The 17524-nt window shown below is 39.4% G+C and overlaps 1 protein-coding gene across 2 annotated transcripts in view; it reads right to left on the bottom strand.

The window, feature by feature from the left end:
• ARHGAP42 (Rho GTPase activating protein 42) overlaps window positions 1-17524 on the bottom strand; it is a 349920-nt gene that overhangs the window by 220696 nt on the left and 111700 nt on the right. For both annotated transcript variants that reach the window (XM_027563908.1, XM_027563909.1), the window contains one exon: window positions 8330-8391. In XM_027563908.1, coding sequence (XP_027419709.1) covers window positions 8330-8391 — 62 coding nt within the window. The remainder of the gene's footprint in view (window positions 1-8329; window positions 8392-17524) is intronic.

Genomic DNA, 17524 nt, shown 5'->3' with positions numbered 1-17524 from the left:
ATTAATCTCTTGTAAATCCCACATTGATCCTCTCCTTCTATCAAAAAACTCTAGCAATTTTCCCACAGACTATAACACACAACTCAAACACTCAAAGGCAGGGCTGGCTCAGTCTCTGTGGGGTCTCTGGGTGCTGGTGTACAAAGGTTTTGTTTGAGACCTCCAAGCTTCTCTGGCGGGTATGGCGTTTGAATCTAAATGTGATTTCGCCCCTCCTACCATCTGGATGGATGAAGCAAAAGCTAGAATCCAACAAGACTGTTGAAGCTTGGCTGGATGAAGCATAAGCTAGAATCAAGATTGCTGGGAGAAATATCAATAACCTCAAATATGCAGATGACACCACCCTTATGGCAGAAAGTGAAGAAGAATGAAAGAACCTCTTGATGAAAGTGAAAGAGGAGAGTGAAAAAGCTGGCTTAAAACTTAACATTCAGAAAACTAAGGGAGGCTGTCCTAAGATGGTGGAGGAATAGGACGGGGAGACCACTTTCTCCCCCACAAATTCATCAAAAGAACATTTAAACGCTGAGTAAATTCCACAAAACAACTTCTGAATGCTGGCAGAGGACATCAGGCACCCAGAAAAGCAGCCCATTGTCTTCGAAAGGAGGTAGGAAAAAATATAAAAGACAAAAAATAGAGACAAAAGAGGTAGGGACGGAGCTCCGTCCCAGGAAGGGAGTCTTAAAAAGAGAGAAGTTTCCAAACACCAGGAAACACTCTCACTGCCGAGTCTGTGGCGAGCCTTGGAAGCACAGAGGGCAACATAATAGGGAGGAAAAATAAGTAAATAATTAAAACCCACAGATTACGAGCCCAAGGGTAACTCCCCCAGCAGAGAAGCAGCGCAGACGCATGCACCCACCACTACCAAGTGGGGACTGGGCAGGGAGGCCCGGGCTGCATTGCTTAGAGTAAGGACGGGGCCTGCATGACCCGAAGGCAATCTGAGGGAACTAACTTGGGCTAGCAAACCAGACTGCGGGATAGCTACCACGCGCAAAGCCAGCCCTAACCTAAGACACCGTCAGGCCATGCACACAACAAAGGACTGAACAGAGATAGCTGGCTGCAGACCATCTCCCTCTGGTGACAGGCAGCCGGAGCCAGAAGAGGGCAATCGCAGCCCCAGAGAGACATTATCTACCAAACTGCAAGCAGGCTTCTTTGCTAACTAAGACTTCTTGGGGTTCTTGACAGTCAACATCCACCTGAGAAGATGCGCCGGTTGTACACCCAGAAAACCGAGGGGCAGGGACGGGGGAGGTGATAAATAACAGTGACTGCGCTCGCCAAACACCTCATCACCTGAGCTGCTCGGACCTGGGAAGGGCACAAAACACAGGCCCCGCCGAGTCTGTGCCTCTGAGGGCTACCCGAGTGCCTGAACCTAAGCGGCTTAGACCTGGTAGGTGCATGCAGCCCAGGGCCGGCCTCGGACAGTTCCTGGAGGAGCAACCTAGGGCCTGAGCAGTGTGGACAGGGATGGCACATGCGCCGTGAGCGGGAGCAGGCCCAGTGTGGCTGAGGCACTGCGACCACACGCCAGTGTTATTTGTTTGCAGCGTCCCTCCCTGCCCACAGCACAACTGAACAAGTGAGCCTAAAAGAAAGTGTCCACCACCACCCTCTTTGTGTCAGGACAGAAATCAGACACTGAAGAGACCAGCAAACAAAAGAAGCTAAAACAGAGGGAACTGCCTTGGAAGTGACAGGTGCAATAGATTAAAACCCTGTCGTTAGTACCGACTACATGGCAAGGGGCCTATAGATCTTGAGAAATATAAGCCGGACCAAGGAACTATTCGAAAATGAACTGACCCCACAATACCCACAACAACACCAGAGAAAGTCCTGATATATTTTTACTATTTTTACGATCATTCTTTTTTTTTTCCTTTTTTTTTTCTTTTTTTAACTTTTTAAATTTTTAAGTCCTCTATTACTCCTTTAATTTTCACTTTTATAACCTACTATTACTTTGCAAAAAAAAAAGACCCTAGTTTTTAAAAACAAACTTCATATATATATATATATATATATATATATTATAATTTTTGTGACTTTGTTTTTTTTCTATACCTTTTTTTTTCTTCTTTTCTTTAATATTGTATTTTTGAAATTCTAAACTCTAGATTTTTAATCTGTGTTTTTTAGTATTTGTTATCAGTTCTGTACCTTTAAGAATCCAAACTTCAGTATCCATTTTAACTTGGGAGCGAGATTACCAGCTTGACTGCTCTCTCCCCCTTTGGACTCTCCTTTTTCTCCACCAGGTCGCTTCTGTCTTCTCCCTACCCCCTCTCTTCTCTACCCAACTCTGTGAATCTCTGTGTGTTCCAGACGGTGGAAAACACTTAGGGAACTGATAACTGGCTGCATCTGTCTCTCTCCTTTTGATTCCCCCCTTTTATCCTCCTGGCCACCTCTGTCTCCTTCCTCCCTCTTCGCTTCTCTGTTTAACTCCATGAACATCTCTGAGTGGTCCAGTTGTGGAGTGCACATGAGGAAATGATTACTGGCTAGCTTGCTCTCTCCTCTATTGATTCTACCTCATCTCATTTGGGTCACCTCTAACTCCCTCCTCCTTCGTCTCTTCTCCATGTAACTTTGTGAACCTCTCTGGGTGTCCCTCACTGTGGAGAAACTTTTCATCTTTAACCTAGATGTTTTATCAACACTGCTGTATAGAAGGAGAAGTCTTGAGACTACTGTAAAAATAAGACTAAAAACCAGAAGCACAATAATCGTGGGAGACTTTAATACCCCATTCACACCTATGGATAGATCAACTAAACAGAAAATTAATAAGGAAACACAAACTTTAAATGATACAATGGATCAGTCAGATCTAATTGATATCTATAGGACATATCACCCCAAAACAATGAATTTCACCTTTTTCTCAAGTGCACACAGAACCTTCTCCAGGATAGATCACATCCTGGGCCATAAATCTAGCCTTGGTAAATTCAAAAAAACTGAAATCATTCCAAGCATCTTTTCTGACCACAATGCAGTAAGATTAGATCTCAATTATAGGAGAAAAACTATTAAAAATTTCAACATATGGAGGCTGAACAACATGCTGCTGAAAAACCAACAAATCACAGAAGAAATCAAAAAAGAAATCAAAATATGCATAGAAAGGAATGAAAATGAAAACACAACAACCCAAAACCTGTGGGACACTGTAAAAGCAGTGCTAAGGGGAAAGTTCATAGCAATACAGGCATACCTCAAGAAACAAGAAAAAAGTCAAATAAATAACCTAACTCTACACGTAAAGCAACTAGAAAATGAAAAAATGAAGAACCCCAGGGTTAGTAGAAGGAAATAAATCTTAAAAATTAGAGCAGAAATAAATGCAAAAGAAACAAAAGAGACCATAGCAAAAATCAACAAAGACAAAAGCTAGTTCTTTGAAAGAATAAATAAAATTGACAAACCATTAGCCAGACCCATCAAGAGACAAAGGGAGAAAAATCAAATCAATAAAATTAGAAATAAAAATGGAGAGATCACAACAGACAACACACAAATACAAAGGATCATAAGAGACTACTATCAGCAATTATATGCCAATAAAATGGACAACGTGGAAGAAATGGACAAATTCTTAGAAAAGTACAACTTTCTAAAACTGAATCAGGAAGAAATAGAAAATCTTAACAGACCCATCACAAGCATGAAAATTGAAACTGTAATCAGAAATCTTCCAGCAAACAAAAGCCCAGGTCCAGACAGCTTCACAGCTGAATTCTACCAAAAATTTAGAGAAGAGCTAACACCTATCCTACTTAAACTCTTCCAGAAAATTGCAGAGGAAGGTAAACTTCCAAACTCATTCTATGAGGCCACCATCACCCTAATACCAAAACCTTACAAAGATGCCACAAAAAAAGAAAACTACAGGACAATATCACTGATGAACATAGATGCAAAAATCCTTAACAAAATTCTAGCAATCAGAATCCAACAACACATTAAAAAGATCATATACCATGACCAAGTGGGCTTTATCCCAGGGATGTAAGGATTCTTCAATATCTGCAAATCAATCAATGTAATACACCACATTAACCAATTGAAAAATAAAAGCCATATGATTATCTCAATAAATGCAGAGAAAGCCTTTGACAAAATTCAACATCCATTTATGATAAAAACTCTCCAGAAAGCAGGAATAGAAGGAACATACCTCAATATAATAAAAGCTGTATATGACAAACCCACAGCAAACATTATCCTCAATGGTGAAAAATTGAAAGCATTTCCCCTAAAGTCAGGAACAAGACAAGGGTGCCCACTTTCACCACTAGTATTCAACATAGTTTTGGAAGTTCTGGCCACAGCAATCAGAGCAGAAAAAGAAATAAAAGGAATCCAAATTGGAAAAGAAGAAGAAAAACTCTCACTGTTTGTAGATGACATGATCCTCTACATAGAAAACCCTAAAGACTCCACCAGAAAATTACTAGAACTAATCAACGAATATAGTAAAGTGGCAGGATATAAAATCAACACACAGAAATCCCTTGCATTCCTATACACTAATAATGAGAAAATAGAGAAATTAAGGAAACAATTCCATTCATCATTGCAACGGAAAGAACAAAATACTTAGGAATATATCTACCTAAAAAAACTAAAGACCTATATATAGAAAACTATAAAACACTGGTGAAAGAAATCAAAGAGGACACTAAGAGATGGAGAAATATACCATGTTCATGGATTGGAAGAATCAACATAGTGAAAATGAGTATACTACCCAAAGCAATTTATAGATTCAATGCAATCCCTATCAAGCTACCAATGGTATTTTTCACAGAGCTAGAACAAATAATTTCACAATTTGTATGGAAATACAAAAAGCCTCGAATAGCCAAAGCGATCTTGAGAAAGAAAAATGGAACTGGAGGAATCAACCTGCCTGACTTCAGGCTCTACTACAAAACCACAGTCATCAAGACAGTATGGTACTGGCACAAAGACAGAAATATAGATCAATGGAACAAAATAGAAAGCCCAGAGATAAATCCACACACCTATGGATACCTTATCTTTGACAAAGGAAGCAAGAATATACAGTGGAGAAAAGACAATCTCTTTAACAAGTGGTGCTGGGAAAACCAGTCAAACACTTGCAAAAGAATGAAACTAGAACACTTTCTAACACCATACACAAAAATAAACTCAAAATGGATTAAAGATCTCAATGTAAGACCAGAAACTATAAAACTCCTAGAGGAGAACATAGGCAAAACACTCTCTGACATACATCACATCAGGATCCTCTATGACCCACCTCCCAGAATATTGGAAATAAAAGCAAAAATAAACAAATCGGACCTAATTAAAATTAAAAGCTTCTGCACAACAAAGGAAACTCTAAGCAAGGTGAAAAGACAGCCTTCAGAATGGGAGAAAATAATAGCAAATGAAGCAACTGACAAACAACTAATCTCAAAAATATACAAGCAACTCCTGCAGCTCAATTCCAGAAAAATAAAAGACCCAATCAAAAAATGGGCCAAAGAACTAAATAGACATTTCTCCAAAGAAGACATACAGATGGCTAACAAACACATGAAAAGATGCTCAACATCACTCATTATCAGAGAAATGCAAATCAAAACCACAATGAGGTACCATTTCACGCCAGTCAGAATGGCTGCGATCCAAAAGTCTACAAGCAATAAATGCTGGAGAGGGTGTGGAGAAAAGGGAACCCTCTGACACTGTTGGTGGGAATGCAACCTAGTACAGCCACTATGGAGAACAGTGTGGAGATTCCTTAAAAAACTGGAAATAGAACTGCCTTATGACCCAGCAATCCCACTGCTGGGCATACACACTGAGGAAACCAGAAGGGAAAGAGACACGTGTACCCCAATGTTCATCACAGCACTGTTTATAATAGCCAGGACATGGAAGGAACCTAGATGTCCATCAGCAGATGAATGGACAAGAAAGCTGTGGTACATATACACAATGGAGTATTACTCAGCCATTAAAAAGAATACATTTGAATCAGTTCTAATGAGGTGGCTGAAACTGGAGCCTATTATACAGAGAGAAATAAGCCAGAAAGAAAAACACCAATACAGTATACTAACGCATATATATGGAATTTAGAAAGATGGTAACGATAACCCTTTATGCGGGACAGCAAAAGAGACACAGATGTATAGAACAGTCTTTTGGGCTGTGTGGGAGAGGGCGAGGGTGGGATAATTTGGGAGAATGGCATTGAAAAATGTATAATATCATATATGAAACAAATCGCTCGTCCAAGTTCGATGCATGATACTGGTTGCTTGGGACTGGTGCACTGGGACGACCCAGAGGGATGGTACGGGGAGGGAGGAGGGAGGGGGGTTCGGGATGGGACACACGTGTATACCTGTCGTGGATTCATGTTGATTTATGGCAAAACCAATACAATATTGTAAAGTAATTAACCTCCAATTAAAATAAATAAATTTATATTAAAAAAAAAAAGACAACTAAGATCATGGCATCTGGTCCCATCATCTCATGGCAAATAAATAGAGAAAAAGTGGAAACAGTGACAGATTTTCTTTTCTTGGGCTCCAAAATCACTGTGGATGGTGACTGCAGACATGAAATTAAAAGACACTTGTTCCTTGGAAGAAAAGCTATGACCAACCTAGACAGCATATTAGAAAGCAGAGACATTTCTTTGTTGACAAAGGTCTGTCTGGTCAAAGCTATGGTTTTTCCAACAGTCATGTATGGATGTGAGAGTTGGACCATAAAGAAACCTGAGCATCAGAGAATTGATGCTTTTGAACTGTGGTGTTAGAGAAGACTTTTGAGAGTCCCTTGGACTGCAAAGAGATCCCACCAAATAATCCTAAAGGAAATCTGTCCTGAATATTCATTGGAAGGACTGATGGCTGAAGCTAAAGCTCCAATACTTTGGACACATGATGGCAAGAACTGACTCATTTGAAAGACACTGATGCTGGGCAAGATTGAAGGCGGGAGGAGAAAAGGATGACAGAGGATGAGATGGTTGGGTGGCATCACCAACTCAATGGACATGAGTTTGAGCAGGCTCTGGGAGTTGGTGATGGACAGGGAGGCCTGGCGTGCTGCAGTCCATGGGGTCACAACGAGTCGGACATGACTGAGTGACTGAACTGGTAACAAAAAATAAAAATAAAACTTCTTAGCCCAGCTCTTAAACCCTACATATGCCGCAAACTACCAACCAATCTTCTACTACTACCTTCTAAGACCCTTCTGCCTTATTCTACAAATGTACACAGTACTTTCTCACCCTGTGGCCCCTGCTCAGGGTCACTTACATAACTACCATGCCCTAGTTGTGTGATCTCCCTCAACTCAGACAATGCTCTCTAGAAGTCAGGGCCACCTTAAGGACATTCTTCTCAAACTGTACTTCCTCATCCGTGGGCGAAATGACACCAAACTGTGCTGGTTTCCCAGCACATTTAATTCACAGCTTGACTATTTTATGTATGTGAATCTCAACAAGGTGGTAAGGCCAGCAATATTGAAGATGATGTTTTAAATAAGCCTGTAATCCTCATTGTAACTGACAACCAACATCTTTATCTCCATCAACACTTATTCATTATGTGCCAGGTACTTCGACAAAGCTTTACAATGATCCTGTGGACTATATATTACTATTTTTCCCATACACAAATGGGCAGCCTGGTTCATAGACAGGGGCCTAATGGGTACAAAACTATCTCTGTGATTTGCATTCTTAATACATTTATATTAGTGATAAATGTATTCCTAATAACTATGCTCTGATCCTATTTATTAGTTTATTAGTTAATCTGTCAAAGTAGAAAGTTTTCCTGTTCTTCCCAGTCAAGCACAATCTTCCAAGCCTTCAAGACCCAATTCAAACGTCACCTTTTCAGAAAGTCTCCTTATAACACCCTGGCAAAGTTAGTTGCTCCTTCTGAGACCTATCTTTAATCCTTGTAATGTGTCTTCACTACAACACTAAGCTTATTTAGCAGACTGCTCAGTTAGAATAGGTTTTTTAATGGCAGTTTGTTCAATACTTTTAATTTTCAGAACAATTAAATGGAAAGTAAAATGAATGAAATTTATATCTACTAGCCAAATAAAACAAAAAGAAATGGTATATCTTATAGCAATATTTGATCATCATACAAATCTTTTCTGTAATATTCAGTACGTGTATCACATTATAAAATGAGTTATGGCTGAGTGTAATTCAGAAGGCCTATTCTTCTTTTCAATATGTCCAAACAAAGCTTTATTCTTAAGAAATGGGGAAGAGACTTACCAGTCTTCTCCTTTCCTCTTCTACTGCGATGAGTAGTCTTGCGAATTCTTTTAGTGACTGAGCTATTTAAAAGATAATTGCACAAGAATAAACATTACAATAAAGATACTCATAAATTTGTATATATTCTGCGGTTTTATGTTTTTATAAGCACAAGACAGTATACACAATGGATTTCAAAGACTAAAAGTTATAGATAAGAAATAGCTACAAACTGAAGCTTAGCACATATCAAGTATAATATTTTTTCTTCATAAGCACTAGGGAAATATAGTTTATAAATTTAATAAATAAAATTTACACATTAACAAACAAAAGTATTGTACTGGAATCACTTCTAAATAAAATTTTTACAAATAATAAATTCATTAAATCTGAATACACCATCTATAAGAAGCAATAAATCCAGTTCTATTTGGATGTATTATACTTAGTGAAAGTGAGTAAAAGCCACTTGGTCGTGTCTGACTCTGCGAATCCATGGAGTATACAGTCCATGGAATTCTCCAGGCCAGAATACTGGAGTGGGTAGCCTTTCCCTTCTCCAGGAGATCTTCCCAACCCAGGGATCAAACCCAGGTCTCCCACATTGCAGGCAGATTCTTTACCAGCTGAGCCATGAGGGAAGCCCAAGAATACTGGAGTGGGTAGCCTATCCCTTCTCTAGTGGATCTTCCTGATGCAGGAATTGAATCGGGATCTCCCGTATTGCAGGTGGATTATTTACCAACTGAGCTTTCAGGGAAGCTCATTATACTCAGTAGCAGCTAGTAATGCAAAATCTCCCACGGACTTCTTTCTAGAAGCTCAACACATATAAATACTTAGAAATGGATTCTGTATTCTGTCTCGCTGTATTACTCTCATATCCAAGGTACTTTAGACCCTCGCTAGTCGGAGTGGTCAGAGGATGACCAGCATCAGTATTCTGGGAGCTTGTTAGAGATACAGACGCTCAGACCTCATCCCAGAATCTGCATTTTAAAAGGATCCCCAGGTGATTCCTTTATATATTAAAGTTGAGAAACATTACTTTAGAAAACTATCTGAAACTGTATTGCTGTGGTTTGCAAAGTATTCAAAAACTATGGAAGGACAAACAAAGAAATTAAAAAGTGACAACAGCATATTCTTTAAAAACGCACAGGGCTGTGAAAGATGAATTCATCCACATTAATATGAATTATTAAGCACAGTCAGAATGTTTGGAGTACAAAACTAACAAAAGAAATAGTGAATGCAAATTTTGTTTTGATTTAAGCTAGACCCTTCCCATCTATGTCTTTATTCTTTAGGCTCCCACCTCTTTCTTCATCCACACTAATAGTGAAAAAACCCTGAGACCAGAAGTTTAGTAATTCTGGCATAAAGTCTACAATAAAGGCAGGTGAGTAGTGATAATAAATCAAGAGTCTCATCAACAAAACTTATTGAATGCTTATAAGAATGCTTTCTATTCAAGAACTTAAAATTACAAACTTGGATTTTTTTTCTTTCTCTCTTCTCAGAATTACTAGGTTTTACATTAACTAAACTGGTTTGAAATGCTACCTCTGTGATAACTTCACACTGTATTTTATTCAGTTACCAGGACAGAGTAATCTAATAAACATATGAATGGCCTTAAAGTTAAGTGTAACTTTTTTCAGTGTTTAGAAAATGTGATTTTCATTTCTGCAAAAATACCTTAAAAATATTATAATACGATACAACCCAGTTTTGACAACAATAAGCTGAAGAGAAAAACATTTTATTAATACAAATAGACGATTTTAACTGGTGTGTGCAATAACATATTATATTTTTGTAACTTCAGTAAAAAAACAAACAAACAAAAAGTATCCAAACACCATCTGGCAACTATCTACTGCCAACTGAAGATATGTCGAAGAATCTGGAAAAACAAGCCCCATGAAACTTTGGATGCTGAAAGGTAATGTTATTATGCCTACAGAGAAAGAAGCCAAGAGACACTGGAGGCAGCAGGCACTCCTGAGGCGAGAAGACAAGAGGAGATATAAAGAGTGGTTCAAAGTCTGAAAAGAAGCACTTTTACCCCCAGATTTTTAACTCAATGCCTCCCAAATTTTTTAATAAGTATCAAAAAAATACAAAAACAAAGAACCTTACCCTCATATGCTTCTAGTTAACCCAAAAGCTATTGGGTTAACACACTCTATTGAAACATGGGAACAAAACAAGAGCAAAAGATATGAATTCTAGCAAAAAAAAAAAAGCAAATGAATTCTCAGGACAATACAAAGCTATTCCAGAACAACAGTTGTGCCAAACTTCCAGAGGCTTTTGTCTACACTGGGGCAACAGGTTAGAAGCTCCAGGAAAGATCTCCAGAGAAAGAAAACAAAGAACTGATCAATATCCTGACACATCTAAATGCAAAGAGAAGAAATTTACATTCCTTTTTTTTTTTTTTTAAGAAAACTCAAAGGCAATTATAGTTAATGATCAAAAATATTCAGGGGGGAAACATTGCAGAAAGCTCCAAAGCTTGAATTTGGTACATGCAATGGCACCCCACTCCAGTACTCCTGCCTGGGAAATCCCATGGGTGGAGGAGCCAGGTAGGCTGCAGTCCATGGGGTTGCTAAGAGTCAGACACGACTGAGCGACTTCACTTTGACTTTTCACTTTCATGCATTGGTGAAGGAAATGACAACCCACTCCAGTGTTCTTGCCTGGAGAATCCCAGGGACGGGGGAGCCTGATGGGCTGCCGTCTATGGGATCGCACAGTTGGACATGACTGAAGCAACTTAGCAGCAGCAACAGCAAATGTTTACATAGCATTTACACTGTATTAGGCAGTATAAGGAACATAGAGATGATTTAATATAGTATGGGATGGTATGCACAGGTTATATGCAAATACTATAAGATTTTACATAAAGGACTTGAGCAGTCAGGGAGTCTGGAATTCGGGAGTACCGGAACCAATCCCCTCCAAATACCAAGGAACAACTGTATTGACTCTCGGGAAAGCAAAGTGATACAGCTAACACTATCAAAATAGTTCAAATAACAGAGTTGTGAGTAATATGTACTAAGTCACTGAAATATAAACACTGACAGAGTCATTAAGAACAGGATACCACAAAAACTGGTTAAAACCAACTAACTCCAAGATGGTGGAAGATTTAGCCTTCAGGGGACCCTGAGCCTCATTATACATGCATTGTAATGAATTAGCATGCTAAGTAACACACCCACAGGTGCCATGACAGTTCTGAAGCCAAAAAGCAAGCAGCGGCCCAGTTCCTGGAAATCTCCACGCCCTCCCCCAAATAGTTAGAATAATCCTGCCCCTTGTTAGCCTACGAAATTACCCAGCCTTATAAAACTAACCACTCCACATTTTGGGGCAATCTTGCCTTCTGAAACAGACCACATTCCGCCTGTGGAGTGTGTATCTCTCAAAGTAAACGTGCTTTCATTTAACTAAGGCTTGCTCTTGAAATTTTTCCTGATGGAAGCCAAGGACCCTCAATGGGCAGCCCATCTCAGGGACCTGTCCAAGACCTGAGGCATAACCATCTTCTAGCACCCCACTCTCCTGCAATAGTCCTTCTGTGGAATTAGTGGCAGGGACTGGTAGAAATGGAGATTGCTCGTTTCTGTTAAGCTGAAAATAAATCTGTAACTTCTCAAACAAAATTGCAAATAAAAGTGCTTTACCTCCCTACTAGCCAACACCACAAGTGGGTACAGACCAGGTATTATTAATTTTCTCAAAGGGTTAAATAAATATCTAGCACACCAAAGCCTATCAGCAGGTATTTTTTTTTTTTTTTTGGTTATGATGTTAAGTTTTATGGTATATGTATCTTATCACAAAACGTTTTTAAAATACATAGTAACAATGTCACCAAAAAAGGAACACACTTAAGTTGTTTTTAGATATTTGTAAAGTTGTCCAACCATTGCCACAATTTTATTTTACTTTTTTAGACTTAAAAAAATTTTTTTTTTTAGTTTTTTGGCTGTGCCCCATGGCCTGTGGGATCTTAGTTCCCCAACCAGGGATTGAACCCATGCCCCCTGCATCGGAAGTGTGCAGTCTTAACCACTGGATTGCCACGGAAGTATGCCACAAACAATTTTAGAACCTTTTCATCACCCTAAAAAGAAAACCTGTACCCATTAGCAGTCATTCCTCATTGCCCTTCCTCCCAGCTCCTGGCAACTACTAATCAATTTTCTGTCTCTATTGATTTCCCTATTGTGAACATTTCATACAAATAGAATCATATAACATGTAACTTTTTGTGTCCAACTTTAACTTAGCATAATGTTTTTTAAGGCCCATCCACACTATCGGATGTATCATTTACTTTTACAGCTGAGTGATTTTTCCGAAGGACAGATATATTGTCCATGCATGCTCAGTCGTATCCAATTTTTTTGGACCCTATGGACTGTAGCCCTCCAGGCTCCTCTGTCCATGGGATTCTCCAGGCAAGAATACTGCAGTGGGTTGTCATGTCCTTCTCCATGGGCGTCTTCCTGACCTAGAGGTCCAACCTGTGTCTCCTGCCTTTGCAGGTGGATTCTTTACCACTGAAACCACCTGAGTAGCCCCAGAAAGAGATGCTGCTGCTGCTAAATCGCTTCAGTCGTGTCCGACTCTGTGCGACCCCATAGACAGCAGCCCACCAGGCTCCTCTGTCCCTGGGATTCTCCAGGCAAGAACACTGGAGTGGGTTGCCGTTTCCTTCTCCAATATCAGCAGGTATTTTTGAAACACATGAGACAATAACTTAATATTAGACTGGCAGGGGTACACAGTGTGTGTGTATTAGTTGCTCAGTCGTGTCCAACTCTATGAACCCCATGGACTGTAGCCACCAGGCTCCTCTGTCCATAGGATTCCCCAGGCAAGGATACTGGAGTGGATTGCCAAACTGTCCTCCAGGAGATCTTCCCAACCTGGGGACTGAATCCAAGTCTCCTGCACTGCAGGCAGACTCTTCATCATCTGAGCCACCAGTGATACTCCAGAAACTCCCAATTAATCAACCCAGAAAACATTCACCACCCCATGTAGCATGCCCTAGTAGTCTTGGGGTGTATTTCAGGATGATGAACTCAGAAGTCCAAAGGCTTCCCCAAGGTAACTACTACTCAAAAACTGTGGAGTTGTCTTAAATCAGATTTTGGTTACAAGAATCTGCCAGCAGTGCAGAAGATCTGGGTTCGATTCTTGCCTGGAGAATTCTGTGGAGAAAGGAGCCTGGCAAACTCCAGTCCATTGGGTCACAAGGAGTCAGACATCACTGAGTGACTCACACACACACACAGCCACACATACACCCACACACACCCCCCCACACACACTAACACACACGGAAACTCAAGTTCTCGGTTTGCTGTTGTATTTCTACATCCAAACTTAATGATACCATTTTATCCTTTATTTGAGTGGTTTTCTGGTCTGCTTCCCTTATAAATACTATTTATAGACTCAGTACAATAACAGTAGATTATAACGAGACAGTCGGAAGAGAAATCTTAACTTGCAGAAGCACACGCATGTTTGGCTCCTCACAACAAAAGCTACTCGCCTTCCAGCAGTTTTCTGGGTCTGCCCCAATTTGACAATAACTTTTGCTCCCTCTTTTTCTTCAGTTGATTTTTTCAGGTAAATGACTTCATAAAAATTAAACTAAGATTGTTCTCTTTAAAGATTATAGTCCTAGTTCTATACGATCAAACTGTTTCTTGGTCCAAATGAAGCTTTCAGGTTCATCTTTTGTTCTGTAAGACAATGAACAGCCCAGGAATACTATATATCAGTAATTTATTTCATGAATTAGGGGCAGTGGCCAACTAATTTTTAAACCTATACCTAATGTTTTCCCTAAATCTTTAGATTTATGATGTTGAAGTATCACATAAGCAGTTTACTAAGCACAATATACCACAGAATAAAAACAGGAATTAACAATCCTATAAGGCAAGAATAAAACAATTCAAAGTATTATCACGTAAATTGTGTTTTAGGAGAAGGGGCTAATGGAGAGTCACTCACTTGCCTGCCCCACTCTCAAAGTCTAACAGGTACCTCTGACATAAATCAGGCAGATCCAAGTTGCCCAGTGTACCCCAACAACAATCTAGAGATTAGAAGCCAGTTATTAGAATCTCCAATGCATGGGACCCACAAATGCCTTAAGCGACCATGAAAACAAACCTTCTCCACCAGGCCCTGGGCACACCACATATACAAAATGACTCTTCCAACACTCATCACAGGGTCTTATACAAAATGGCTACTGATTTTGTAACTGCTTGAGCCACTGTTTTCGAAAATTTTGCTTAAGCAAAATCTGAAAATATTCTTTATTACATGCAAATTTCTGATACCCAAATATTTTCTCTTATAATAAATTATGTGTGATGCTCCATATTTTATTAATTTAATATCCACATAAATAAAAACCACTGCATTATCTGATTTAGGAGGTTCAAACTAACACTGAATATAACAGCTGGTTCTGTGATGCAGTGGTAAAGAATCCACCTGTCAATTCAAGAGACTCAAGAGACTTGGGTTCAATCCCTGGGTTGGGAAGATCCTCTGAAGGAAATGCAACCCACTCCAGTATTCTTGCCTGGGATATCCCATGGTGAAAGGAGCCTGGCAGGCTACGGTCCATGGGGTAGCAAAGAGTCAGACGTGACTGAGCAACTGAGCACACACACCTGCAATTATAGATTCTGACCATACCGAGGTGGTATGACAGGAGTTTGATTTAGTGAGAGTAATATTCCAAAAACAATACTTAATACACAGTGGGCTTTCAATAGATGGATTTAAGGAAACATTCCCACCAGCTATTTTCTCTGTAAGGAGAAACATACCAACTTATTCTAGGCTTCATAAAATATTATGAAAAGAATAGGCCAGAGACTGAAAAATTATGTTAGCTATTCACATTCTTGCCACCTGCATGAAGCTTTCCTGGCTGTATTCACCAGTAATAATCTTTCCCGTTCCTGATCATCTGGACTATCTGAGATTACTGGAAAGCAATCAAAATATAGCTTTATATATAAAATTTAACTTTCAAAAAATTACTGAGGTCAAGAACACTGCTATAGGTTTCCTTTTTATCTCTACAATGTGATATTGAAAAAACACTTTTGGAACAAAAGAAGTCTATTACTCAGATGCATTTATGACAGCCCCAAGAGCATAAACATTCACAAAGATAACAGATGAATTATACCTAGATGGTGAAGAAGTGTGATAATGGCTTCTATATTTACTAATACCATAAATTCTGAAACATTTATGAACTATCTAAAATATCTATTTCCTAAAATTCTTTTCAAGAAGCTTAAATTCATCCTACTATTTTCAACTGTGGAAAACCTGTTCAGAGTCTGGGAGTAAGAATGAGTGAGAATAAAGAAAATTGGTCCTTGTTCATTGTTGATATAAACTCCACTACCTTAAAAACTAAGCATTATACTCTATTAAATATTTCAACAATTTAACAGCTTGGGCTTTACAGATTTCACAACTAGAAGAAATGAAAAAGAAATATCTCCCCTGCATCTAACCAACATTTATATTATAGTCAGACAATGATGTGCTAAGTATTTCTTCTAGGAGCCTTTCTTCAAACTTAAACAAAGATACACACTCAATAACAAAACAAAAACAAAAACAAAAAAACAAAGAACAGATCACAAATTCAGTGATATACAGAATTATGTCCACAACACATTTTTCTCACTTTATCAGAGTGAGCAAATCACTTATGAAGTTCAGATATGCTGATGAATAGAGGGAACTGGGTTAGCAGTAGGATTTAGACTTGGATAAACCAAAAGAAAAACATGAAAACCTGTAAAAGTCTATAAAAGTGAGACTGAACCAATGCAACCACATTTTGTAATCCAGATGATGCCCCTGACTTTTCTATTTAGGTGTGAGTGGGTTCTGTCAAGCTTTTTCTCTGGGACCGACTTTTCATGAAAAATAGTAGCAAGGCAGTAAAACATCAGTATTGAACTGAGGTTGTGAGCCAAAGCAGGTGAATTCATCATATCCTTCTGGGCCACATGGAGAAAAATTAGAGCAGAATCAACCTACATAGCCAAGGGACCCCAGCACTACACAAGCATGCAATGATCTAACAGGGTATCACATCAGCAGTTCACAGCTGGAACTCCCACTGAGGGAGTTTTCATTGTTTGAACACTAAAAAGATCAAAGGTAGCATACTGGCTGAAGTATCCAATAGAAAGTTTTGTTGCTTCAGGAACAATTTAACCTATAACCAGAGCAGGCAGCATGGTCAGTCTGTGGTATGTCTGAATAATAAATACTGTGTCTGCAAAACAGACAGAGTGATAGAAAAAATGACAACAATTCTCCCACCAGATACTGTAAGTCTTTGGTAACAATTAATATCCCTACTGATGGGCTGTCCACTCTGGCTGCAATACTGGCACTATTTGCAACCACAAACTCTAGCTATTCTTTTCTGAAAGCCACACATCAAATAAGATTTTTCCACTCCATTTGTGGCTTCAAGCTCCATGGATGCCTAGTTGCAAAGTCAATAAATTGCTTCCTAAACCAACAGAAAAAAAAGTCACAGGCCCGCTGTGGAATTCTGGCAGGTCACAATAATATACACCAGTACTCAGAGCAACTGATCTTTTTTCTAGCGCTTCACAGGCCTGTGGAATCCAAGGTCTCACAAGCACATTTAGTTCTCTTTGAGGTAACTGAACTGGGTTCTCCACAATGTCGCCAGGTTAGTGTTTTCTTTAATGGCCAAATACATCAAAAAGCAAGATTAACCTTGAAAACAAACCCCTTTAAAAGAATTTAAACATGAATTTAAATTCTTTTATCAATACACCCTACCAATGCATCCTTGTGTAGCCCTGTATTCAAGTGAATTCAGTTCAGTTCAGTTCAGTCGCTCAGTCGTGTCTGACTCTTTGCAACCCCATGAATCGCAGCCCGCCAGGCCTCCCTGTCCATCACCAACTCCTGGAGTTCACCCAGACTCACTTCCATCGAGTCAGTGATGCCATCCAGCCATCTCATCCTCTGTCGTCCTCTTCTGGCCCCAATCCCTCCCAGCATCAGAGTCTTTTCCAATGAGTCAACTCTTCTCATGAGGTGGCCAAAGTACTGGAGTTTCAGCTTTAGCGT

This window comes from Bos indicus x Bos taurus, chromosome 15, assembly GCF_003369695.1.
Source record: "Bos indicus x Bos taurus breed Angus x Brahman F1 hybrid chromosome 15, Bos_hybrid_MaternalHap_v2.0, whole genome shotgun sequence".
NCBI classification, from domain to species: domain Eukaryota; kingdom Metazoa; phylum Chordata; class Mammalia; order Artiodactyla; family Bovidae; genus Bos; species Bos indicus x Bos taurus.
Note: the sequence above shows the minus strand (reverse complement) of the source record. Positions and strands in the feature narration are given on the sequence as shown.